Source organism: Coregonus clupeaformis, chromosome 15, assembly GCF_020615455.1.
Source record: "Coregonus clupeaformis isolate EN_2021a chromosome 15, ASM2061545v1, whole genome shotgun sequence".
Taxonomy (NCBI): domain Eukaryota; kingdom Metazoa; phylum Chordata; class Actinopteri; order Salmoniformes; family Salmonidae; genus Coregonus; species Coregonus clupeaformis.
The window spans coordinates 22,722,844-22,749,774 of NC_059206.1; the positions used below are offsets into that span (position 1 = coordinate 22,722,844).

General features: G+C 44.3%; 1 protein-coding gene across 1 annotated transcript; it reads left to right on the forward strand.

Moving 5' to 3' along the window:
• Positions 1-1,921: 1,921 nt before the first annotated feature.
• LOC121582773 (kinesin-like protein KIF2A) lies at positions 1,922-19,908 on the forward strand. The gene is made up of 20 exons (XM_041898870.2): positions 1,922-2,098; positions 5,269-5,363; positions 6,338-6,466; positions 6,608-6,662; positions 7,392-7,523; positions 8,030-8,130; positions 11,090-11,185; positions 11,311-11,368; positions 11,558-11,720; positions 11,972-12,062; positions 12,216-12,279; positions 12,403-12,494; positions 12,710-12,852; positions 13,056-13,371; positions 13,839-13,906; positions 14,146-14,277; positions 15,977-16,121; positions 17,694-17,795; positions 18,351-18,486; positions 18,746-19,908. Exons 1-20 carry the CDS (start codon positions 2,035-2,037, stop codon positions 18,829-18,831), a joined length of 2,268 nt encoding a protein of 755 aa, XP_041754804.1. The 5' UTR covers positions 1,922-2,034; the 3' UTR covers positions 18,832-19,908.
• The last annotated feature ends 7,023 nt before the right edge of the window (positions 19,909-26,931 follow it).

The window sequence follows — 26,931 nt, forward strand, 5'->3', positions numbered from 1 at the left end:
CTTGAAGCTCTCAACCTGTTCCACTACAGCCCCGTCGATGAGAATGGGGGCGTGCTCAGTCCTCTTTTTTTTTCCTGTAGTCCACAATCATCTCCTTTGTCTTGGTCACGTTGAGGGAGAGGTTGTTGTCCTGGCACCACACGGCCAGATCTCTGACCTCCTCCCTATAGGCTGTCTCATCGTTGTCGGTGATCATGCCTACCACTGTTGTGTCGTCGGCAAACTTAATGATGGTGTTGGAGTCGTGCCTGGCCATGCAGTCATGGGTGAACAGAGAGTACAGGAGGGGACTGAGCACGCACCCCTGAGGGGCCCCCGTGTTGAGGATCAGTGTGGCAGATGTGTTGTTACCTACCCTTACCACCTGGGGGCGGCCCGTCAGGAAGTCCAGGATCCAGTTGCAGAGGGAGGTGTTTAGTCCCAGGATCCTTAGCTTAGTGATGAGCTTTGAGGGCACTATGGTGTTGAATGCTGAGCTGTAGTCAATGAATAGCATTCTCACGTAGGTGTTCCTCTTGTCCAGGTGGGAAAGGGCAGTGTGGAGTGCGATAGAGATTGCATCATCTGTGGATCTGTTGGGGCGGTATGCAAATTGGAGTGGGTCTAGGGTTTCTGGGATTATGCTGTTGATGTGAGCCATGACCAGTCTTTCAAAGCACTTCATGGCTACAGACGTCAGTGCCACGGGTCGGTAGTCATTTAGGCAGGTTATCTTAGAGTTCTTGGGCACGGGGACTATGGTGGTCTGCTTGAGACATGTTGGTATTACAGACTCAGTCAGGGACATGTTGAAAATGTCAGTGAAGACACTTGCCAGTTGGTCAGCACATGCTCGGAGTACACGTCCTGGTAATCCGTCTGGCCCTGCGGCCTTGTGAATGTTGACCTGCTTAAAAGTCTTACTCACATCGGCTACGGAGAGCGTGATCACATAGTCGTCCGGAACAGCTGGTGCTCTCATGCATGCTTCAGTGTTGCTTGCCTCGAAGCGAGCATAGAAGTGGTTTAGCTCGTCTGGTAGGCTTGTGTCACTGGGCAGCTCGCGGCTGTGCTTCCCTTTGTAGTCTGTAATAGTTTTCAAGCCCTGCCACATCCGACGAGCGTCAGAGCCAGTGTAGTATGATTCAATCTTAGACCTGTATTGACTCTTTGCCTGTTTGATGGTTCGTCGGAGGTCATAGCGGGATTTCTTATAAGCGTCCGGGTTAGAGTCCCGTTCCTTGAAAGCGGCAGCTCTACCCTTTAGCTCAGTGCGGATGTTTCCTGTAATCCATGGCTTCTGGTTGGGGTATGTACGTACGGTCACTGTGGGGACGACATCATCGATGCACTTATTGATGAAGCCAGTGACTGATAGGGTGTACTCCTCAATGCTGTCTGAAGAATCCCGGAACATGTTCCAGTCTGTGCTAGCAAAACAGTCCTGTAGCTTAGCATCTGCGTCATCTGACCACTTTTTTATTAGCCGAATCACTGGTGCTTCCTGCTTCAGTTTTTGCTTATAAGCAGGAATCAGGAGGATAGAGTTATGGTCAGCATTTAACCATATGTTGACAATTTTTTTATTTACTTAAAATGTATGACTTATTATCATATTTATGAATGCATATAATAATTATTCGAATGATAAACCTTTATAATAAAAAATACATGCTTATCGACTATTACTCAATCATTGGTTATAAATCGTGAATTATACGCATTTATAGAATTAGTCGCGATAAGCCTCTTATTTTGCAATGAACACATTTAAGCGTGCTGCTTTTTCCCCCAAATGCACATACACCGAAAATTGCATAAATATTGCAATTGTAGCTAGCTAGAAGACTAAGCTAAAATTAAATCCAACTGATTTCTTGGATGCGTCTCCACTCTGATTGAGCAGGGTAGGGTCTTTGCGCATGCGCACTGCTTTCCTCTATCCTCCTGACCTCCTCCCGGTTTCTCTTCTCTGCGGCGCAACTTGGTCCCCCTCCAATTAAACAAATACACACCCCATACTACAGCCATACACACATACTACACACATGAGGGATGGCCGTCGCTGTCTTCGGAAAGATCCTCATCGGCATTTACGTGGAAATCAAACGGAGCGATGGTAAGACAGAGAGAGATCTCTCTCCCCTTCTCGTCCGCTAGCTAGCTAGATGAAGATGCATTTTTCATTGAGGCGCTGTCGCGTTAGCTACATCATCTTTGTTGCTTCAAGGCAGCGCCTAGCCAGGCAGGCAGGGTGCTGTGATTGGATAGCTTGCCTAGCAATGGCATAGAGATCTGTACTCGGTACTAGACCCATTCTCATCCTACTGTCATGGTCCCTGTTTGATATAGCGGCAGTCAATCAAATAGGTTATTATTACCGAATGACGTAGTTATAGCCAGCTAGCCTTTACTCAATTACTGGGTGAAGCTAGCCGGCTGTCTAACAGGGATCAATGATTTAAATTGGCAGGGATGCATCCACCTGTGCGGTTATAGGCCGTGCTGGCTGCCTGGTAATGATACTGGATTCATCCGCTATATCGTTTAGCGAACTGGCTAAATGAGAATTGTCACAAGACCGTTCAGTTCTGAACCAGAATCTGGGTTTACAGGAGACGTTGAATATGGCGATTCTCCTTTAAGCCTTTGATCATGACTCTCAGTTCCATTATTTTACACATGTACTACAGTGCCTTCAGAAAGTATTTACACCCCTTAACTTTTCCACAAAGTGGGATTAAAATGGATTTGGTGAAGATTTTTTTGTCAACGATCTACACAAAATACTCTGTAATGTCAAAGTGTAATACAAATTCTAACATTTGTGAGAAAAAAATAAATGAAACACTAATATATCTTGATTAGATAAGTATTCAACCCACTGAGTCAATCAATACATGTTAGAATCACTTTCGGCAGCAATTACAGCTGTGAGCCTTTCTGGGTAAGTCCCTAAGAGCTTTCCACACCTGGATTGTGCAACATTTGCCCATTATTATTTTCAAAATTATTCAAGCTCTGTCAAATTGGTTGTAGATCATTGCTAGACAACCATTTTCAGGTTTTAGATTTTCAGGACATAGATTTTCAAGCTGATTTAAGTCAAAACTGTAACTCGGCCACTCAGGAACATTCACTATCTTCTTGGTAAGCAACTCCAGTGTAAATTTGGCCTTGTGTTTTAGGTTATTTTCCTGCTGAAGGGTGAATTAATCTCACAGTGTCTGGTGGAAAGCAGACTAAACCAGGTTTTCCTCTAGGATTTTGCCTGTGCTTAGCTCCATTCCGTTTCTTTTTTCTCCTGAAAAACTCCCCAGTCCTTAACAATTTAAAGCATACCCATAACATGATGCAGCCACCACGATGCTTGAAAATATGGAGAGTGGTACTAATGTGTTCTATTGGATTTGCCCCAAACATAACACTTCGTATTCAGGAAAAAAAGTTAATTGCTTTGCCACATTTTCTGCAGTATTGCTTTGGTGCTTTGTTGCAAATAGGATGCGTGTTTTGGAATATTTTTATTTTGTACAGGCTTCCTTCTTTTCACTGTCAATTAGGTTAGTATTGTTGAGTAACTACAATGTTGTTAATCCATCATCAGTTTTCTCCTATCACAGCCATTAAACTCTAAACTGTTTTAAAGTCACCATTGGCCTCATGGTGAAATCCCTGAGCGGTTTCCTTCCTCTCCGGCAACTGAGTTAGGAAGGATGCCTGTTTCTTTGTAGTGACTGGGTGTATTGATACACCATCCAAAGTGTAATAAAAAATTTCACCATGCTCAAAGGTATATTCAATGTCTGCTTTTTTATTTTTACCCATCTACCTTCTTTGCGAGATTGGAAAACCTACCTGGTCTTTGTGGTTGAATCTGTGTTTGAAATTCACTGCTCGACTGAGGGACCTTACCGATAATTGTATGTGTGGGGTACAGAGATGAGGTAGTCATTCAAAAATCACGTTAAACACTTTTATTGCAACATATTATGTGACTTGTTAAGCACATTTTTACTCCTGAACATATTTAGGCTTGCCATAACAAAGAGGTTGATTACTTATTGACTCAAGACATTTCAGCTTTTCATTTGTAATTAGTTTGTAAAACTTTGACATTATGGGGTATTGTGTGTAGGCCAGTGAGAAAAAAATGTAAATGTAATCAATTTTAAGGCTGTAACACAAAACATTTGGAAAAAGTCAAGGGGTGTGAATACTTTCTGAAGGCACTGTATAAGAGTCATTGGACGAAGGCGTCTTTTGTACGGGGGAGTTTTGTTAAAGACCCGTTGCTCGGTCTGAACAATAACACGCATCGCTTGCAGTACGGTTTTGGAAGCAAAATGACCTTATCTTTCATATCAGCGAGGAATAATTTTCAAAAATCAAAGCGTTAAATTGATACACACCTTTATAGGGCTAGGGTTCACCTACGCCCATGTCATGTGTAAATGCGGGCTATTCTTTGGGTGCTGAAATCCGTAGTTTTTGAAAAAAACGATGTGACGTTGGAACTCCAGTTCGCCCACACAAGTCGCCACGCAACCCCATCGTAAATCGTGGAGTTGAGTTTAGTCGGCTAGCCACTGTCTGACTATAGCCTACTAGCTACTACTTTATATAGTAGACCTTGCTAGTCTAAAGTGAATAGTGTTTGGTTGCTATTTATTTAATTATCGTCTGCTCTAGCTCCAGGGAAGGACTAGCAAAATACACACTCTTAGTGATTCTGCAGCAATGAACCTGTCTTATTTGATTTAATTGAATTATCTGCTCAACCAACAGTGTGACATTATTTTTTAAATGTTTTTAGTAATTTGGGCTGATCCCAAAGAGAATAGCTATAGCTGTTTAGAATGAGACATGACACATAAGACTAGAAATATTATGGAAACAAACCATTTTGCATGTACAATAACATAACGAAATGCAACTGAAGCAGTTGAATGTTGACATGCATGTGAAGCTTTTTTAAATGTCAACCAGTCAGATCCAGGGTAATTAACACATCTGTTACTGAAGGTCTCCTCCCATACTGGCCGATTTTGGCTGGTCTCATCGTCATCCTCTTTGGTCAGTGTGATCTAGTGTGTTGTGGTCATTGGCTGAATTTCAATAGCCAGAGCGTATGACTGTATGAGTCTACAACTGTTTTCTCCCATCTATGGCAGCCAGGACAAATCCATCATGTCATGTGGTCACATGGCTGAAATAATATGTTATGGTTCCGTAGCCTTTAGGAGTCTACACTAAAGCTGTTCTATGTTTATAACATGTTTCTTGCAGGTCGAATCCACCAGGCAATGGTCACATCACTGAATGAAGACAACGAGAGTGTCACGGTGGAATGGATAGAGAATGGAGACACGAAAGGAAAAGAGGTACTGTGTGTGTGTGTTCATCAGTCATGTCTGACCCCCTATCAGCTTGTGCCAGATGGAGCATTGAAAGTTTTAGGACTCAGAGAATTTACTGCAAATCAGCTTTACTACGGATGCCCTTAAGTAGTGTGTGTGTGCGTGTGTTTGTTTGTGCGTGTGTGCCCCCCTTTAGGATTACACGTTTTAACATGGTAGCCTATTTCACTTCTTAAATGTCACTGGTAAATTGTTAATCAATCTCACTGCACATGAAGCAAAACGTGTGGCATTCTTGTATTTTCCTGAGTTAAGAGATTACTTTATTATTCCATACGAGACATTCATTTGTCTTTTTTTCACCCAACCCCTCCGATATACACTGAGTGTACCAAACATTAGCAACACCTGCACTTTCCATGACATAGACTGACCAAGTGAATCCAGGTGAAAGCTATGATCCCTTATTGATGTCACTTCTTAAACCCACTTCAATCAGTGTAGATGAAGGGGAGGAGACAGGTTAAAGAAGGATTTTTAAGCCTTGAGACAATTGAGACATGGATTGTGTATGTGTGCCATTCAGAGGGTGAATGGGCAAGACATAAGATTGAAGTGCCTTCTAACGGGGTGTGGTAGTAGTGTGTCAACTGGTTTGAGTGTGTCAAGAACTGCAACGCTGCTGGGTTTTTCACATTCAACAGTTTCCAGTGTGTATCAAGAATGGTCCACCACCCAAAGGACACCCAGCCAACTTGACACAACTGTGGGAAGCATTGGAGTCAACAGGGGCCAGCATCCCTGTGGAACGCTTTCGACACCTTGTAGAGTCCATGCCCCGACGAATTAAGGCTGTTCTGAGGGCAAAAGGGTGTACAACTCAATATTAGGAAGATGTTCCTAATGTTTTGTACACTCAGTGTATATACATACACACATTAGGTTGGAGAGGCTGGAACAGAGTTTTAACATGTATGTTGTACCCTCGCCCCATGCAGATTGACCTGGAGAGCATCTTTGCTCTGAACCCAGATGTGGCTCCAGAAGAGGAGGTAGTACAGAGTCCTGAGACCCCGCCTCCTGCCACCTCCATCTCCTCTGCTGCCAAACAAATCAAGCCACCCAAGGTCATTCTCTAATAGTGTACTCTACTGTGGCCAAAATCCATATGTCTGTACAGTATACTTTAATCATGGGAAAGTATTAGCTATTTTCATGTGTCACATCTGCTTCTTTACATTCATATGGTATTATTTTGTCTCTTGTAGAACCGGCGAACAATAGCACCCCCCAAGACTGAAACCCCAGCAAGAGAAAACAGAGGCAAGACAGCTTCAACAGAACTTTGATCTCCAAGCCTCCTCACGTTCCAGAGCAAAGACTTTGAAGTCTGTCAACGCGAGACTACGGCTGTGTCCCAAATGGCACCCTATTCCCTTTATAGTGCACTACATTTGAACAGGGTCCATAGCTACATAACATCCTACTGACCCACTGTACCATGAGAGTAATATATCTCTATTTCTGTTTCAATAGAAGCAACAGCTGTGCCATCTGTGAATACGTGGTGAAAATAGCCCTCAGGCACTGTGATATCTGGAGAGAGAGAGAGAGAGAGAGAGAGAGAGAGAGAGAGAGAGAGAGAGAGAGAGAGAGAGAGAGAGAGAGAGAGAGAGAGAGAGAGAGAGAGAGAGAGAGAGAGAGAGAGAGAGAGAGAGAGAGAGAGAGAGAGAGAGAGAGAGAGAGAGAGAGAGAGAGAGAGAGAGAGAGAGAGAGATCTGTAGCAACAGTCTAAATACATAAACACACAGATGGAAAGGAGAGAGAGGGTCTGGGGAGAGATAGCATATTAATGTCAAGATAATGTACTGACAATCACCTGAGGATGACAGATATGGGACTGTCATTACTCCTATTCTGATTTTAAAAGCAATCAATAAGAAGATAAGATGCCCAAAGATAATATGTCATGTACTAAGTGTAAATGTACTAAACAAAATGTACAGGCATGACTAAAATGTAATGTGAATGATGTATGTTGTGTGTCTCCAGCTGCAGCGGTGGGGACTACGCGGGCCAGACCCAGTCAGATACAGCACCAGCAGAACCAACCAGAAGCACCCCCACCTGCAGCACTCACATCCCTACAGACACAGCAGATGACACTACAACAGCAGCAAAACGGTAATACACACAAACACACTGCAGCTTTGTGTCGCTAAATAGTCCTGGTTATTGTTAAATACATTGCCATGTTAACAACTAGTCTTTTTTAAAATCTCCTATTAGTTTAAACCCTGGTTTCAGAGCTCTCTGCTGTGTTGAGATGTGTTGTTCAGTCTGGTGGGTTATGATGATGGGACACATGACCAGTGATCTAATGCTCCCAGGCAGACAGACACAGATAGGCTTATTAGCCCAGCTGTACTGCTGAGAGAACAGAGGCAGCCAGAGGATAGCTCTTTCACTGAGCTGCGCTCTATTCCTGGGAGGGGGGCTTTATTATGAGCTTATTGAATGTGTTGCTTAGCACTCATGTTTTTATCCTTTTGTTGCCTTGTGTATTTGCCTCTGAAGAGCTTTGAAGTATATTGAAACGGGACAGACAGTAGAAATGAAATGGACCACTATTATACATTTATGATAGATTATATTTGATAAATGTGTTTTCCTACCCTGTACGGGTTCAGCGCGGCGGAAATCCAACTGTGTGAAGGAGGTGGAGAAACTGCAGGAGAAACGAGAGAGAAGGCGACTGCAACAACAGGAGCTGAGAGATAAGAAGGCACAGGTAGGGTCACACACACACGAGTGGTGCGCAGTTTGTTCACCCACACCTACCCGCAATTGCTAATAACCGATCCGCAACCACCCGACTATATGTGATAAAGTGAAAATCTGAGGCCTGCACCCGACCCTAACCCACTAATATAGAAAATGCCTGTAGGCTACAGTCAGAGATGTCGGAACAATTGTATGTGGACACCTGCCCGTCGAACATCTAATTCCAAAATCATGGGCATTAATACGGAGTTGGACCCCTTTGCTGCTATGACATTCTCCACTCTTCTTGGAAGGCTTTCCACTAGATGTTGGAACATTGCTGCGGGGACCTACTTCCATTCAGCCACAAGAGCATTAGTGAGGTCGGGCACTGATGTTGGGCGATTAGGCCTGGCTCGCAGTCGGCATTCCAATTCATCCCAAAGGTGTTCGATGGGGTTGAGGTCAGGGCTCTGTGCAGGCCAGTCAAGTTCTTCCACACCGATCTCGACAAACCATTTCTGTATGGACCTCACTTCGTGCACGGGGGCATTGTCATGCTGAAACAGGAAAGGGCCTTCCCCAAACTGTTGCCACAAAGTTGGAAGCACAGAATCGTCTAGAATGTCATTGTATGCTGTAGCGTTAAGATTTCCTTTCACTGGAACTAAGGGGCCTAGCCCGAACCATGAAAAACAGCCCTAGACCATTATTCCTCCTCCACCAAACTTTACAGTTGACACTATGCATTGGGGAAGGTAGCGTTCTCCTGGCATCCGCCAAACCCAGATCCGTCCGTCGGACTGCCAGATGATGAAGCGTGATTCATCATTCCAGAGAACGCGTTTCCACTGCTCCAGAGACCAATGGTGGCGAGCTTTACACCACTCCATCCAACGCTTGGCATTGCGCATGGTGATCTTAGGCTTGTGTGCGGCCATGGAACCCATTTCATGAAGCTCCCAATGAACAGTTATTGTACTGACGTTGCTTTCAGAGGCAGTTTGGAACTCGGTAGTGAGTGTTGCAACCGAGGACAGACGATTTATACGGGCTTCAGCACTCGGCGGTCCCGTTCTGTGAGCTTGTGTGGCCTACCACTTCGCGGTTGAGCCGTTGCTGCTCCTAGAAGTTTCCACTTCACAATAACAGCACTTACAGTTGACCGGGGCAGCTCTAGCAGGGCAGAAATTTGACGAACTGACTTGTTAGAAAGGTGGCATCCTATGACAGTGCCACGTTGAAAGTCACTGAGCTCTTCAGTAAGGCCATTCTACTGCCAGTGTTTGTCTATGGAGATTGCATGGCTGTGTGCTCGATTTTATACACCTGTCAACAACAGGAGTGGCTGAAATATCCGAATCCACTAATTTGAAGGGGTGTCCACATACTTTTGTAAATATAGTGTATGTTTCTTCTTATAATTTCCGACATTTTGGTAGGCTATTTGTTAGTCAGCTTGTCTATATTTAGATACATGCAGCTTCTCTTCTGTCATTATATGTTGCCCTAAAAGACTAAATAAACCCTTGCTCACCAGAATAATGTCATAAATCGATAGAATGAATGCTTCAATCTAGTTGAAATCGGTAACATTTCTCTGTCATCTCTGCTTCTTTCGCGGAGCAAAGACGTTTAGGGACCGGGATAAAATGCAAAAAAAAAGAAAAAGGTAACGATTTTCAGGGCAAAATTTCAAAATGACCGGTTGTAATGAAATATAAATCTGTGAAAACGACCCAACATGTTTCTGATAAGATTTCAGTTTGGCTTGGGCTATTTTATGTGATTGAAATACTATCAGCTTTTATTATGCTAATAAAGATAGCACCTCTACAGACGGTATCTAACTGCACACTTGCATTCTCTCAAGATGCTGAAAGAAATAAATCATTTATCTCTTGTTCCTGAGTCAAACATTTTCCTACATTTGGTGTATAATTTTACTGCAAGAAATGCTTAATTCTGCAAGAGTTAATATGAAGGCTATGTGAGAGGTTATAGACCTACAGTGAGTGTTTCAGTTTCCATTTAACCCATTTGAACAGTAGGCTACAGTTCCCTTGACGTGCCATAGGCCCATTTGAAGTCCCCGTCTTGTGACTGTCTTGTATAGCGCCTCACAATCATCACACATAACATAGCCGGCACTGCTATCATCCTCTTTTACCACTTCACCAAATCTTTCCCAAACATTACTTTTCTGTCCCTCTCTTCTCATTATTTTCAACTCTCCATTTTGCAGCTCTTATTGAATTAAAGTCCTACATTGTACTTTTTGCCTCTGTAGATGACGTTAACGTTTTCTGCGCATTCCCAAAAGCATTTGGCGTTTAGGCTTTTTGGTGTGCATACAGTTAGTCCTTAAAGTTTAGGCTTACGCACTAATGCCAGAAAAAAACTAAATGTAGGTATAAATTGCACGGGCCTCCTGAGTGGCGCAGCGGTCTAAGGCACTGCATCGCATTGCTTGAGGCGTCACTACAGACCTGGGTACGATCCCAGGCTGTGTCGCAGCCGGCCGTGATCGGGAGACCCATTAGGCGGCGCACAATTGGCCCAGCATCGTCCGGGTTAGGGGAGGGTTTGGCCGGCCGGGATTTCATTGCGCTCTAGCGACTCCTTGTGGCGGCCCGGGCGCTTGCAAGCTGACTTCGGTTGCCAGTTGTACACATTGGTGCGGCTGACTTCCGGGTTAAGCAAGCAGTGCGCCTCTCCTGAGTCTGTACGGGAGTTGCAGCGATGGGTCAAGACTGTAACTACCAATAGGGGGTAAAAGTAAAAAATATATATATATAAATTGCACAATAATTATACATTTATGGATTTTTTTATGCATTCTTTTTTCTTTATTCAACCCGCCCTTCATCCACAAAATATTTCATGACCCTAAACCCACCCGCCCCGAGGATATATCCGCTGGGACTGCGGTAACCCGCACATCACTAACACACACACACACTGTTGACTGTGCCGTTCTCTCCCAGGAGGTAGATGTCACTGTGCCTAACTATGAGATCATGTGTATGATCAGAGACTTCAGAGCCAGTCTGGACTACAGGCCTCTAACCACCGCTGATCTGGTATGTCTTTATCCATATCTGTCTGCTAAACTGGTTAGGTGTAGATCTATTTTCATAGAGTGGTGCCACATCTTCATTGGCCACTAACTAAATCACATCTTGTATGACATTGTTTCAACTTTCAGATCGATGAGGAGCACAGGATATGTGTTTGTGTACGAGCACGGCCCCTCAATAAAAAAGGTACACATTTTATCAATCGAAAACAGGCACACAAACTTTTGGTTACATGGTCTTTTACATGCAGAGATTTAACAGCATCACATTCCTCACACTTTCACATGGAAACATTATTTATATTTCAAATGTGGGTTATTGAAATGTTCCAGTGGGTTATTCAGAACTATTTTCACCTCCCCCCTCCCCCTTCAGAGTTGACTATGAAGGACCTGGATGTGATCACCATCCCCAGTAAGGATGTGGTGATGGTCCATGAGCCCAAGCAGAAGGTGGACCTGACCAGATACCTTGAGAACCAGACCTTCCGCTTCGATTATGCCTTTGACGACAGCACCGACAATGATATGGTCTATCGGTAAGTTTCCCTTCTCAACTTTCAAGAGGTAATAGCGTCTGGTGTGGAGGTACGTTTCAAGAACAAAAATAATAATGTGTGCTGGGACGAGTTCTAACTGGAGATATGTGTATGTGTCAAAACTCCCATTGACATAACATGGTTTATTTGAAAGTGTGAGTTCAAAGTATAATATTGTAATTTAGATTATCTTTACTTTGATTTGGGTGAACTAACTTTTCAAGTAAACCATTTATTCTCCCTGTCCCCAGGTTCACCGCCCGACCACTGGTGGAGACCATCTTTGAGAGGGGAATGGCCACCTGCTTCGCCTACGGACAGACAGGAAGTGGGAAAACACATGTGAGTGGCACTGATGATGATCACTTCCTGTGTGTGTCGGCTAACATTTGAATGTCAACTTGATAATGCTGTATGCTAGCAAGCACTTTCTAGTCTTTCTTTTTTGGCACATTGCCTTCGTTTGGGAGTTCATCTCACCCCTTTCCCTTTCAGACTATGGGAGGAGACTTTTCGGGGAAGAACCAGGACTGTTCTAAAGGGATCTACGCACTGGCTGGTACGAACACTACACCATATCTCTCTCTCCAGAAAAAGTTGTGTTTCTTTAGTTAAAACATGTTCTTTCTGTGTATTTGTGTAAAGTTGTGTCTCTTCAGTGAAACCCTTTCTCTCTGTGCAGCGAGAGATGTGTTTCTCATGCTGAAGAAGCCAAACTACAAGAAGTTAGACCTCAATGTCTACTCCACCTTCTTTGAGATCTACAGCGGGAAGGCAAGTGAAATCACCACAATACATGCATCTTCAAACCCCCTATATTGAACCGTAAAGCCTGGAGGGTGGCTGTGTTGACTGTCTTTATATGACCGTGTTTGTGGTTGTGGTTCTGTACGTGTTTGACCTGCTGAACCGTAAAGCCAAACTGCGTGTGCTGAAGGATGGTTGTGGTTGTGTAAACCTGGCCGCATGGTTGTGTTGCGGTTCTCTAGGTGTTTGACCTGCTGAACCGTAAAGCCAAGCTGAGGGTTCTGGAGGATGGGAAGCAGCAGGTGCAGGTGGTTGGGCTGCAGGAGAGAGATGTCAAATGTACTGAAGACGTCCTCAAACTCATAGAGGTTGGAAACAGCTGCAGGTACAACCACAGAGGGAGAGTAGGAGGGAGGGGTGGAGTGGGATGGTTTAATTGATTGGCGGTAACTTTCTTTAAAGATCTGAAAATACTATTCTATTCCTGCCAGTCATTTCCTGCTGCTTACTCTCTCTCCCCCCTCTCTTGCTCCTCCTCCTCTTCCACTCTCTCTGTCCCATCTCTCTCCATCTCTCCCTCTCTCCCAGGACGTCAGGTCAGACCTCGGCCAACGCCCACTCGTCCCGTAGCCACGCTGTGTTCCAGATCATTCTGAGGCGGCGAGGGAAGATGCACGGCAAGTTCTCGCTGATCGACCTGGCGGGGAACGAGAGGGGGGCCGACACGTCCAGCGCTGACCGCCAGACTCGCCTGGAGGGGGCCGAGATCAACAAGAGCCTGCTGGCACTCAAGGAGTGTATCAGAGCCCTGGGTCGGAACAAGCCCCACACCCCGTTTAGAGCCAGCAAGCTGACCCAGGTTCTTAGAGACTCCTTCATTGGGGAGAACTCCAGGACCTGCATGGTGAGATAATACTGTATATAAAAGTCCTTTAAAGTGGCGATCAGCAGTTGAAACAATAACAAAGCGTACTCCCCGCCCCTGTTTCGCTAAAAAGCTGAGGGATGGGGCTGGAGAAATGTAACCACTCTCAAATTCATAGACAGAGCTATGGATGCAAGGACTGACCATCCATGATATCAAAATGATAGTTCTAACTATGTTTTGAGGCTATATAGTGTTTGTTTACATTTACTTTGTTTAGAGTTAAACAAGCTTATATTTTGGGTTCTGATGGGGTACTAAACTATATTATTGAAGAATTTATGGGTACATATAATTAATTTATAAGTCCAAAAATGGATATACCTACTGCAGATTGTGCCTTCAACACTTCCTGTACTTCACAACTACCTGGTTTGCTGTTTATCTAGTAAGCACCAACGATGATGATTTTCTAATGATGTAGTAACTGTTATTTCTCCACACAGATTGCCACTATATCTCCTGGAATGGCTTCCTGTGAAAACACTCTAAACACTCTGAGATACGCCAACAGGTGAGACCACGCTAACTGACTGTCTACATCTCAACACCGACTAATTACTAAGACTGTTGGTTGATAGGGAGAAGTTAATTCAAGTTGTCATTGCAGAATAACCTTCCCCCCTCTCTACCTCCTCTCACTCCCTCTTCTTGATACGAGCCAAAACATTTACCCTCTAATGTATGACCAGACCTTATCCTGACTGGATCTTCTCCGTCGTTTTGTGTATGTCTCTCTCTCCCCCTCTCCAGAGTGAAGGAGTTTGGGATCAGCCCATCAGACATCCCCTTCTCCCAGCAGCAGGGTGGTGGAGGGGGGAGTCGTGCTGAGCTCTCCCCCACTAACACCTACGAGTACGATGACTTTCCCACCTCTCCCACCAGGTCTCTCCTCTCTACTGATCTCTTACCTACCGTACTTACTTCATCTTCTTTGTTTCTATGTTTGTGATCTCCACTAGCTCACATACAAACCCATCATCTGTTCTGCCTCTCATTTGACTCCAGATGAACTGTAACCGTATAATAACTATAAAGCCAATCAGGCCATAAAGAAAATATCCATCTGATCCTTGACCAGGGGTTATAGGGGTAACTTTGACCTTTCTTTTTATTTTGTACACCTCTAAGTAGCCCTTTGCATTGACTTACGTGTTGCGAATGTCTGGTTTCCATATAAGTAAGGGATGGCTACAAACCTGCAAGGCCTCATGTTTTTCAGCTTGTTTCAGTTTGATTTCATTTATTAGATTTTTTTTCATTTATTTAACCTGCACTGATATAATTTATTTAAAGGTCCCGAACAGTAATTCTGATTCCCATGTAAAATAGCCTTTTGAGTGACTAAAATACCACCCATAATATTTGTTTTGGATAGAAATGCTTAAAACTTTCGAAAAAACTGATTTTTTTTCTCATTGCTAACTACCAGGAAGTTTGAAAAGACAGGCTAAGTGGACAGTGAGCTTATATTCATGAGCTCACCTTGACTGACAGCTCTTTGAAACACCTATGTCAAGCAACTTGGATGCAGTGAGCAGTGTTGCAGTAAAATCATCTCAAGAAAATGTGGTGCTACATAAAGCAACTCAAGCAACATTGAAATTGCATCAATGATTTAATCATAGCATCAATGATTTTTTTATACATCTCCTGTGTGGCATGTCTCTTGTGATATGGTTCACAGCAGCACTGACGGATGTGTTAAAATGACAACTGCGTCAGAGTTTTCAAAGACCCCCCTCACCTTTTGTTCCATGCTGGCTGAAGACCTAGCTAGCCAGTAACTAGCTAACACCAGACACAGATGAAAGGGGAAATATATAAGTATCTTTGCCATAGATGAATAGGGTAATTATGTTTGCTGACAACCTACAGATTTTGACACCAGTTGAGTAGCTATCTAGCTATATAAATCACGCCCCTTTTAAAACACGCCTTCTCCAATGTTGGTTACAAGGCGGTACTTATTTAAATTAGGTAAGAGAATATCATGTTACCATTGGTGTATTAAAATGAGAGCGTTAGGGTGATGTCACCCTATCCCCTTAATAATCCCGCCTCCTGAATCCAAGTCTTTGACACAGGGGAGGGGATCAGTACCTTTATGTTCAAACTTTATCAATGTAGAAACAGTAACTTTTCATACTTTGGGCATCATACTTTGATCCAATTTCATGAAAAACATGATTTTGACTGTTCATGAGCTTTGACCTTCAGTTTCAGTTTGTCATTGCTGAATTGTGGCATGCTTATATGTTTAACTGTTTTTAATTCATTCATTTCAGAAGCAGTTTTTAGTTTTCCATCTTTTTCTTTCCCAGCTTGTCCTTCAAACTCCTGCCTAAGAATGTCTCTATTCGTTCCCATTGGTTAATTGACTGTTTTAACCAATCAGAAGATCATGTGGTCAGAGAAAACGACTAATGTGTGTGTGTGTGTGTGTATGCGCATACGTGTGTGCGTACATGCTTGCGTACGTGTGTACATGTGTGCGTACGTGTTTGTGCTTGCGTGCCTGTGTGTGTGTGTGTGTGTGTGTGTGTGTGTGTGTGTGTGTGTGTTTGTTTGTGTGCGTCGACAGGGTGAAGGAGCTGACGGTGGCCCCCGGGGTGATGATGGAGGGGCGGGGAGGACACAGCGTCACCCAGCTGGAGGTCCTGGAGGCTCAGTGGGGGGTCGGCAGCTCCCCTCAGAGGGACGACCTCAAACTTCTCTGTGAACAGAATGTAAGAACACATTCACACACACCTACTGTACAGTTACCTCTGTATACAGTGCATTCGGAAAGTATTCAGACCCCTTGACTTTTTCCACATTTTGTTACGTTACAGCCTTATTCTAAAATTGATTAAATAAAAAATTGTCCTCAATCTACACACATAATGACAAAGCGAAAACAGGTTTTTAGAAATGTTTGGAAATTAATAATAAAATAAAATACCTTATTTACATAAGTATTCAGACCCTTAGCTATGAGACTCGAAATTGATCTCAGGCGCATCCTGTTTCCATTGATCATCCTTGAGATGTTCCTACAACTTGATTGGAGTCCACCTGTGGAAAATTCAATTGATTGGACATGATTTGGAAAGGCACACACCTGTCTATATAAGGTCCCACAGTTGCATGTCAGAGCAAAGACCAAGCCATGAGGACGAAGGATTTTTCCGTAGAGCTCCGAGACAGGATTGTGTCGAGGCACAGATCTGGGGAAGGATACCAAAAAATGTCTGCAGCATTGAAGGTCCCCAAGAACACAGTGGGCTCCATCATTCTTAAATGGAAGAAGTTTGAAACCACCAAGACTCTTCCTAGAGCTGGCCGCCTGGCCAAACTGAGCAATCGGGGGAGAAGGGCCTTGGTCAGGGAGGTGACCAAGAACCCGATGGCCACTCTTACAGAGCTCCAGAGTTCCTCTGTGGAGATGGGAGAACCTTCCAGAAGAACAACCATCTCTGCAGCACTCCACCAATCAGGCCTTTATGGTAGAGTGGCCAGACGGAAGCCACTCCTCAGTAAAAGGCACATGACAGCCTGAGAGTTTGCCAAAAGGCAACTAAAGGACTCAGACCACGAGAAACAAGATTCTCTGGTCTGATGAAACCAAGATTGAACTATTTGGCCTGAATGCCAAGAGTCATGTCTGGAGGAAACCTGGCACCATCCCTACGGTGAAGCATGGTGGTGGCAGCATCATGCTGTGGGGATATTTTTCAGCGGCAGGGACTGGGAGACTAGTCAGGATAGAGGGAAAGATGAACGGAGCGAAATTACAGAGAGATCCTTGATGAAAACCTGCTCCAGAGCGCTCAGGACCTCAGACTGGGGCGAAGGTTCACCTTCCAACAGGACAACAACCCTAAGCACACAGCCAAGACAACGCAGGAGTGGCTTCGGGACAAGTCTCCGAATGTCTTTGATTGGCCCAGCTAGAGCCCGGACTTGAAGCTAATCGAACATCTCTGGAGAGACCTGAAAATAGCTGTGCAGCGATGCTCCCCATCCAACCTGACAGAGCTTGAGAGGATCTACAGAGAAGAATGGGAGAAACTCCTCAAATACAGGTGTGCCAAACTTGTCATACCCAAGAAGACTCGAGGCTGTAATCTCTGCCAAGGTGCTTCAACAAAGTACTGAGTAAAGGGTCTGAATACTTATGTAAATGTGATATTTCCGTTTTGTATTTGTAATACATTTGCAAACATTTCTAAAAACCTGTTTTTGCTTTGTCATTATTGGGTAATGTGTCTCCCCTCCCTCCATCGGCCTCTCTCTCTCTCTCCCCTCCTTCTCTCCAGGAAGAGGAGGTGTCCCCCCAGCTCTTTACCTTTCATGAAGCTGTGTCTCAGCTGGTGGAGATGGAGGAACAGGTGCTGGAAGACCACCGAGCTGTGTTTCAGGTACACACACACACACACACACACACACATATAGTTCAGAGTAGGGCTGCACAGTTAATCGAATTGACATCGAAATCGTAATCTTAACGTGCAATATCCATATCGCAAGGGATCCATATCGCATGCAATATTTTGAAACGCCATTCAGCCGCGTAATGTCAGTTTTGATAGTTTACTCCACTTGTTGTCTCCTTTCTCTCCTCTTGTGGCTGCAACACGCACAACAAGCCTTGCAACCTGTCACTCGATCAGCGCACTTCCTTCTCCTCGCTGTTAGATTCACTAGAAGTTTGCTTGCTGTTTTGTTAGGTCAAATGCAGTCAACAGATTGTTCCAAACAAGAATTATGCTTTTTTCCACTTCGCTTCTTAATATAAATCATTCTGTTTCTATGATTCCAACAGTTATCCCAAGTGTTTTGATCTATATCACAAGTCGAAATACATTATTTGGTTAAAGAAAAATCTCTATTAGATTTTATGGCCATACCGTGTAGCCATAGTTCAGAGTAGGTGTTTCATTCTCTGTGTGTGTTCCTGTGTGTGTCCGGTGCAGGAGTCTATCCGCTGGCTGGAGGATGAGAAGGTTCTGTTGGAGATGACAGAGGAAGTGGACTACGATGTAGACTCCTACGCCACGCAGCTAGAACAGATCCTGGATCAGAAGATAGACATCCTCATTGAGCTCAGAGGTAACGTGGGGTTCTAATAACCGATTCTAGATCAGAACTAAGCAATCATTAAATGAATTGTGATTGTAAGTCGCTCTGGATAAGAGCGTCTGCTAAATGACGTAAATGTAATGTAAATGTAATGTTATTTGGAAGTAAGAAACAAGGTGACGTTTCATAGTATTTTTTACAGATTATATCTAAGCCTCTACCTTCTTACCTCCTTTCAATCCTCCCTTCTTTCCTCCCCTCTTTCCTCCCCTCTCGCTTCCTCTCTCAGACAAAGTGAAGGGTTTCCGTTCTACGCTCCAGGAAGAGGAGCAGGCAAGCAAACAGATCAACCCCAAGAGGCCTCGCGCTCTTTAGACACACACTCACACACATTCAAACACACACACATACGTACTTACGTCACTAATCTCAACACTTAACTGGAACCCTCTGACATTAAGGCTACTTGAGTCGGTCATAAGCATGACATAACTGATGTCCTAAGCCATGGTCCCTAAAAGATGGTCGGGGCCCATTGCAGTACTGGGTTGTGGATATCTAAATGTGGGTTGTGGCCTAAAGCATTGTTTAATTTGTCCAGAGGGGCATATTGACATTTAAAGGTTTTTAAATAAATAGGGGTCACAGCACAAAAAATCTGGAAACCACTGTTGTACAAGCAACTGATTTAGACATTTGTTTAGACCTAAATAAGATCCATGCTATGATGTATTTTATGATTGAAGGATCATGAGGTGTTGCCCCATTCTCTATGTAAAGGCTCTCATTGCTGCTTGGAAATATCCTCCATCCATCTATCCATCCATTTATCCATCTGTTAAACCGAGGGCAGATTCTCTCTTCTTTCCATGTATGTACATGGGTAATGTATCTATGTGGTGAAAAAACTATTGACTGCTTTTCATTTAAACAAAGAAAAGAGGGAAGGATTTCTTTTATGCACCTTTTTATAAGATAAACTGTAAGATATGATTGATTTGACCTCCAGCCAATTTTAAGAATCAAAACAATGTATTTATTTAGTAACTATTAACTACCGTATTCAATCCTGCTCCTGGAGAGTTTTAGTGTGTGCAGGCTTTCTTTCCAGCCCAGCACTAACACACCTGACTCAACAAATCAACTAATCACCAAGACCGTGATCGGCTGAATTAGATGTGTTACTGCTAGGTCGGGGCAAAAGCCTGCACACACTGCATTCAGCTCTAGGACCAAGAGCAACAAAGATTGATTTAGTAGGAAATACATTTCTGACCACCTCTTCTGATGATGTAGCTTATATGGGTTGAGGAAGTGATCATGTGTTGGTCTGGGAGCCAACCAGATGCATGCATGCACAAACCAGCTGTGATTGTACTTTATACCATGGCATTGTTGAATACTCGTTTCTGATAGGCTTGAAGGGCATTCTAGAGCGTGCATTATTTCCCTATAACACACAGTGTATCAGCATGGTAGAATTCAATGGCTATAATTAATTCTTACATGTTCTATGTTTGAGCTGCTTTTGAAAGCAAAAGTCGAATTGAAAACATTATTGGCATTGTTGAATTGGATTTTCATAATAGCAAGCTAGGACTGATGGTTTGGTTAGCTAAACTAGCAAGTCTGTTTGTTTGGTTACCAAGGCAACTACTGTAGCTATCTAGTAAACTTGCTAGCTACTTCAGTGGATGTTGAACACATTTCTAAAGGCAAATAAACACAAATGTGTTAAATTATAGCCATGGTATAAAAGGGATAATCAACTCGGGGCTCTATGCGTTCTCTGGATAATAATGCAACTCCGTAGAAGGTCAGTTCCACTCCACTAGTGCGTTATTTTCTATAGAACGCATAGCCCCTTGTTGATTATCCCATACATAAACCTACTGTACCCACCTGTGTCTACTGTACATAAATGCACTACTCTTTAGGACCTTCTCCAACAGTGTTTCCCCTACCATTTCTTAGGCAAGGCGGGCCACCCTTCACATCTAAAAAGACTGGTTAAAATGTTCAGTGTCTTCAACCTTCTGATGTTGCTTTTGAGGGACATTGTGCCTCGCCTAAGATTAACTCTTGGGGAAACACTGTCTTACAAATGCTTCTAATGACTAGCTTGTATAAAACTGCTGTATGTGTTACTTGCCAGGATGAATATTTCTATGTACCAACCTGCCTCTTAAAAAGCCCAGTCGCAGTTGTATCTGTCCGTTCTGTTTACAAGGCAATCAATATGCTATTAACTGAAGAAATACTCTCATACTATGAATCTTGTAAAAAGTCTCTATTTTCTCCCCCATCCCATTTTAAAGTTGTTTATAAAAGGGAAGATGGAAGTACAGATGTACAGTGATGAAAAGGACTGAGTTTGGACCTAGCTGCTGCAGTGTAACTGGACCTTGACTACGGTACCTTATGATAATTGATGTGTGCATCAGATGTAACTGCCTGGCATAAAGAATAAAGAACCACCTGACTGACTGGACCTTCTGCTGTATGTGTTCTGACAGAAATTATTCAGACATTGACATTCTTACAGACCACAATCTCAATTCACACCAATTGTATTTATTTTTTGGGGTGGTAGGCTAACGTTTGTTTTAACATATACAGTGCCTATAGAAAGTCTACACCTCCTTGAACTTTTTTCACATTTTGGTGCGTTACAAAGTGGGATTGAAATAGATGTAATTGTATTTTTTTGTCATTGATCTACACAATACTCCATACTGTCAAAGAAAAAATTATACAAATTTTTACAAATTAATACAAATTAAATAACTAAAATATAGTCGTTGCATAAGTATTCACCCCCCTTGTTTAGGCAAGCCTAAATTAGTTCAGAAGTAAAATTTGGCTTAACAACTCACATAATAAGTTATATGGAATAATAGGGGTTGTCATGATTTCTGAATGACTACCCCTTCCTCTGTCCCTCATACATACAATATCTGTAAGGTCCCTCAGTCAAGTATTGAATTTCAAGCACAGATTCAACTACAAAGACCAGGGAGCTTTTCGAAAGCCTCAAAAAGAAGGGCAGTGATTGGTAGATGGGTAACAATAACAAATCAAACATTGAATATATCTTTAAGCATGGTCAAGTTAATAATTATGCTGTGGATGATGTATTTAACCACCCAGACACATCAACGATGCAGTCTTCCTTCGACTGAGCTGCGGGACAAGAAGGAAACTGCTTAGGGGTGTCACCATGAGGCCATTGGTGATTTTAAAACAAGTTCAACGGCTGTGCTGGGAGAAAACCGAGGATGGATCAACATTGTAGTGATTCCAAAACATGCATACTGTATGTATGCAACAAGGCACTAAAGTAATACTGAAAAGATAAACAAGGCAAAGGAATACACTTTTTGGCCTGAATGCAAAGCCTTATGTTTGGGGCAAATCCAACACAACACATCACTGAGCAACTGACATCAGCAAAGACTGTGGTATGATGGAACGTTTTGCCTTGTGTGGTAGATTTCATGGGTTTTGACTCTCTTATGTAGGTGTCATAACCAGCCATAAAAGATCTACTGTTGTAGGTTTTGTGGGTTTTGACACTCTTATGTAGGTGTAATAACCAGCCATGAAATCACACAATATATGTCACAAATCTAAATATATGTGTCATGACAGTGTTATGACCATATTATGACAGGTTATGACAAGTTATGTCAGAACTTGTCATAATCTGTCATAATGGTCATAATGGTCATAATATGGTCAATATGACATGGTTATTATCAAGGCTTTATTTGTTTTGTTTTGTTTTGTGTTTGTCAATTAGCAGACACTCTTATCCAGAGCGACTTACAGGAGCAATTAGGGTTAAGTGCCTTGCTCAAGGGCACATCGACAGATGTTTCACCTAGTCGGCTCGGGGATTAGAACCAGCGACCTTTCGGTTACTGGCACAACGCTCTTAACCACTAAGCTACCTGCCGCCTATTTATCAGAATGTCTTTCTTTGTTTGCTGTCTAACTTTTCAAAAGCTTCTCTTCAGATTTAGAGCTCATTCCTACCTACTGTATGTACATATAGGCCTATTGATTATGCTATTAGCTGAAGAAAAAATTGTCATTGTATTTTAAGAAGCCAATTCAAGTCTCTTAATCCCCTGGGTGGAAATAAGGAATATTGACTTTGTGAATCACAACTTAAACCCAGAAGGTGTATAAACAATGTATTTATCTTAGGTAGCCGTTTGTCTGCAGACACATAGGCCGGGATTCAATCCGATCGGCGGTAGATCTGCGTTATAGCATGCTTGACATTTAGAGGTAACTTCCAATTGAGGCGACATATGCAGCAAAATATGCAGCAATGCCCATGAATGCGGTATACTCTCTGTGAGCGCGGGAACATTGCCTTTAATGTGCATAACCGATGAAGTGTGATCGGACTGAATACCGGCCTTAAAGATGTAACAGAGACACTGTCTGTTTTGTTCATCTTTAAAAAAAGAAGGTGAATCTTCTGAGTTAATGGGTTCTTCTCATGTTGTAAAGATGTGCCTCAAACTCGCCTTGAATACGGTTATAAGAGGTATGTTTAGGATTATTTTCAATATTATCCCATTAATAAAAAGATTTGTCATTCAGATTGCTTGCTATATGAACAGTCACTTTCCCAATCAATAGACTCGCTTGCATGGTATCTGACAAGAAGTTGGGAGATATCAGGATTGTGTGGAAAGCACTTGCCTGAATTCAACAGTACAGTTTTCTTAACTTTTAGTGTTTCCTTTGCAAGGTCATTGATGAGTTGCAACAACTGGGACTCCCTTTCTTTAGCTGACTGCTGCCTTCTCATCAGTGGAGGCTCCTCAGAGGAGGAATGAGGACCATTCTCCTCATTGAATTTCATAAAAATACACATTTTTAAATATTTAAAAAGGTATCATTTTTAGATAAAACTATACTAATTATATTCACGTCACCAAATAATTTATTAAAACACTATTTTGCAATGAAGGTCTACAGTAGCCTCTACAGCACTCTGTAGGGTAGCACCATGGTGTAGCCGGAGGACAGCTAGCTTCCGTCCTCCTCTGGGTACATTGACTTCAGTACAAAACCTAGGTGGCTCATGGTTCTCACCCCCTTCCATAGACTTACACAGTAATTATAACAACTTCCGGAGGACGTCCTTCAGCCTATCAGAGCTCTTACAGCATGAACTGACATGTTGTCCACCCAATCAAAGGATCAGATAATGAATCTAGTACTGAAAGCATAAGATACAGATAGCTAGCACTACAGTGCATAAAATGTGGTGAGTAGTTGACTCAAAGAGAGAGAAAAACAATAGTTGAACAGTTTTGAAAAAATTAATTTCTTCAAAAATGAAGGAGAAGCAAGACCGAGAGAGAGAGAGATTGCTTCATTTTTTCACTTTCAATTTCACTTAGTTAGCTAGCAAATGCAACTAGCTAGTTTAGCCTACTCAAACACCCTGCTCAAACAGAGGGATGCTATGTTAGCTGGCTATAACTATCCAACACAACACTGGAACTCTTCCAAGTCAAGGTAAGCTTTTGGTTTTACTAATTTATTGCCACCAGGACCCGCTAAACTGCTTACTGACTGAGTGTACACTGTAACATTACTGCATGATTGTAGCGGGTTTACTAACGCGTTAGTGTCACGCCCTGGCTCTGGGGACTCTAGTATGTTGAGCCAGGGTGTGAGTTTTCATTTGTTTATGTTCTAGTGGTTGTATATCTATGTTGGCCAGGGTGGCTCCCAATCAGAGACGACTGTAGCTCGTTGTCTCTGATTGGGAGTCATACTTAGGTAGCCGTTAGGCATTCATTATTTGTGGTTTCTTGTTCCGTGTTGGTTCGTGTTTGTAACCAGGGATGTCACGTTTTCGTTTTGTTGTTTTGTTCGTGTGTTCATTCTATTAAATAAAATGTTCGCATTCAACGCTGCGCCTTGGTCCTCCTCTATGAATGACGATCGTGACAGAAGAAACCACCAAGATGTGACCAAGCAGCGTGTCCAGGAGCCATCGCCAGGGAGATCCCTAACAGATCTCATTCGCCTCCTCGACTGGGTCAAGCCGAGTGAGGAAGAGAAGGGCTTGACATTGTGGCAGAAGGGCGAAAGGCTGGCGAGGGACATGGAGACCTGGTCCACGGGTAGGAGAAACGGCCAGAAAATTTTTAGGGGGGGGGGCTAACGCCGTGGACGACGGGCCAGCAGGAGACCGCGGCAGAGCGGCCCAGCGGATTGGCAGAGGAGGCCGCCAGGTTACGGGGGCCACTGGTCGAAGAGGGGGTGGAAGGTATAGAGGCACGGCGAGAGGTACTGGGGTGCTACGCTGCTACGCTGACGATACACAACTAATCTTCTCCTTTCCCCCTTCTGATAACCAGGTGGCGAATCGCATCTCTGCATGTCTGGCAGACATATCAGTATGGATGACGGATCACCACCTCAAGCTGAACCCTGGCAAGACGGAGCTGCTCTTCCTCCCGGGGAAGGACTGCCCGTTCCATGATCTCGCCATCACGGTTGACAACTCCGCTGTGTCCTCCTCCCAGAGTGCGAAGAGCCTAGGCGTGACCCTGGACAACACCCTGTCGTTCTCCGCCAACATCAAGGCGGTGACCCGCTCCTGCAGGTTCATGCTCTACAACATTCGGAGAGTACGACCCTGCCTTACACAGGAAGCGGCACAGGTCCTAATCCAGGCACTTGTCATCTCCCGTCTGGACTACTGCAACTCGCTGTTGGCTGGCCTCCCTGCCTGTGCCATTAAAACCCCTACAACTCATCCAGAATGCCGCAGCCCGTCTGGTGTTCAACCTTCCCAAGTTCTCTCACGTCACCCCCCTCCTCCGCTCACTCCACTGGCTTCCAGTTGAAGCTCGCATCCGCTACAAGACCATGGTGCTTGCCTATGGAGCAGTGAGGGGAACGGCACCTCTGTACCTTCGGGCTCTGATCAGTCCCTACACCCAAACGAGGGCATTGCGTTCATCCACCTCTGGCCTGCTGGCTCCCTTCCTCTGCGGAAGCATAGTTCCCGCTCAGCCCAGTCAAAACTGTTCGCTGCTCTGGCACCCCAATGGTGGAACAAGCTCCCTCACGACGCCAGGACAGCGGAGTCACTCACCACCTTCCGGAGGCATTTGAAACCCCACCTCTTTAAGGAATACCTGGGATAGGATAAAGTAATCCTTCTACCCCCCAAAATTGTAAAGTGGTTATCCCACTGGCTATAGGGTGAACGCACCAATTGGTGAGTCGCTCTGGATAAGAGCGTCTGCTAAATGACGTAAATGTGCCCTTGAGCAAGGCACTTAACCCTAATTGCTCCTGTAAGTCGCTCTGGATAAGAGCGTCTGCTAAATGACTAAAATGTAAATGTAAATGTTACCAGTCCGGTCCGGCCCATTCCAGATCCCTGCGTAGGACCAGTGGTGTGTGTCCCCAGTACGGCCCGGCCTGTTCCTGCTCCCCGCACCAAGTCAGTGGTGCGCTTCGTCAACCCGGCTCGGCCCGTTCCTGCTCCCCGCACCAAGTCAGTGGTGCGCTTCGTCTGCCCGGCTCGGCCCGTTCCTGCTCCCCGCACCAAGTCAGTGGTGCGCTTCGTCAGCCCGGCTCGGCCCGTTCCTGCTCCCCGCACCAAGTCAGTGGTGCGCTTCGTCTGCCCGGCTCGGCCCGTTCCTGCTCCCCGCACCAAGCCAGTGGTGCGCTTCGTCAGCCCGGTCCGGCCCGCTCCTACTCCCCGCACCAAGTCAGTGGTGCGTTTCGTCAGCCCGGCTCGGCCCGCTCCTGCTCCCCACACCAAGCCAGTGGTGTGCGTCGTCAGTCCGGCACGGCCCGTGCCTGTTCCACCGGTGGCTGGTCCGGCACCGGTCAGGTGCTGCGTCACGCCGGAGCTAGAGCAATCCGCTCCACCAGTGTTCAGTTCAGCTCTGGTCAGCAGGGCCAGACCGGACCAGGGGTACTTTGGGGGGTTAGAGAAGGAGTGGGGGTCATGTCCGAGCCGGATCCGCCGCCGAGGCGGAGTGCCCACCCGGTCCCTCCCTGTTGTATTTGGTTGGCGCGGTCGGAGTCCGCGCCTTTAGGGGGGGGTACTGTCACGCCCTGGCTCTGGGGACTCTAGTATGTTGAGCCAGGGTGTGAGTTTTCATTTGTTTATGTTCTAGTGGTTGTATATCTATGTTGGCCAGGGTGGCTCCCAATCAGAGACGGCTGTAGCTCGTTGTCTCTGATTGGGAGTCATACTTAGGTAGCCGTTAGGCATTCATTATTTGTGGTTTCTTGTTCCGTGTTGGTTCGTGTTTGTAACCAGGGACGTCACGTTTTCGTTTGTTGTTTTGTTCGTGTGTTCATTCTATTAAATAAAATGTTCGCATTCAACGCTGCGCCTTGGTCCTCCTCTATGAATGACGATCGTGACAGTTAGTTCTATTAGCTATGTTGACTACGACGTAACTTTAGCTA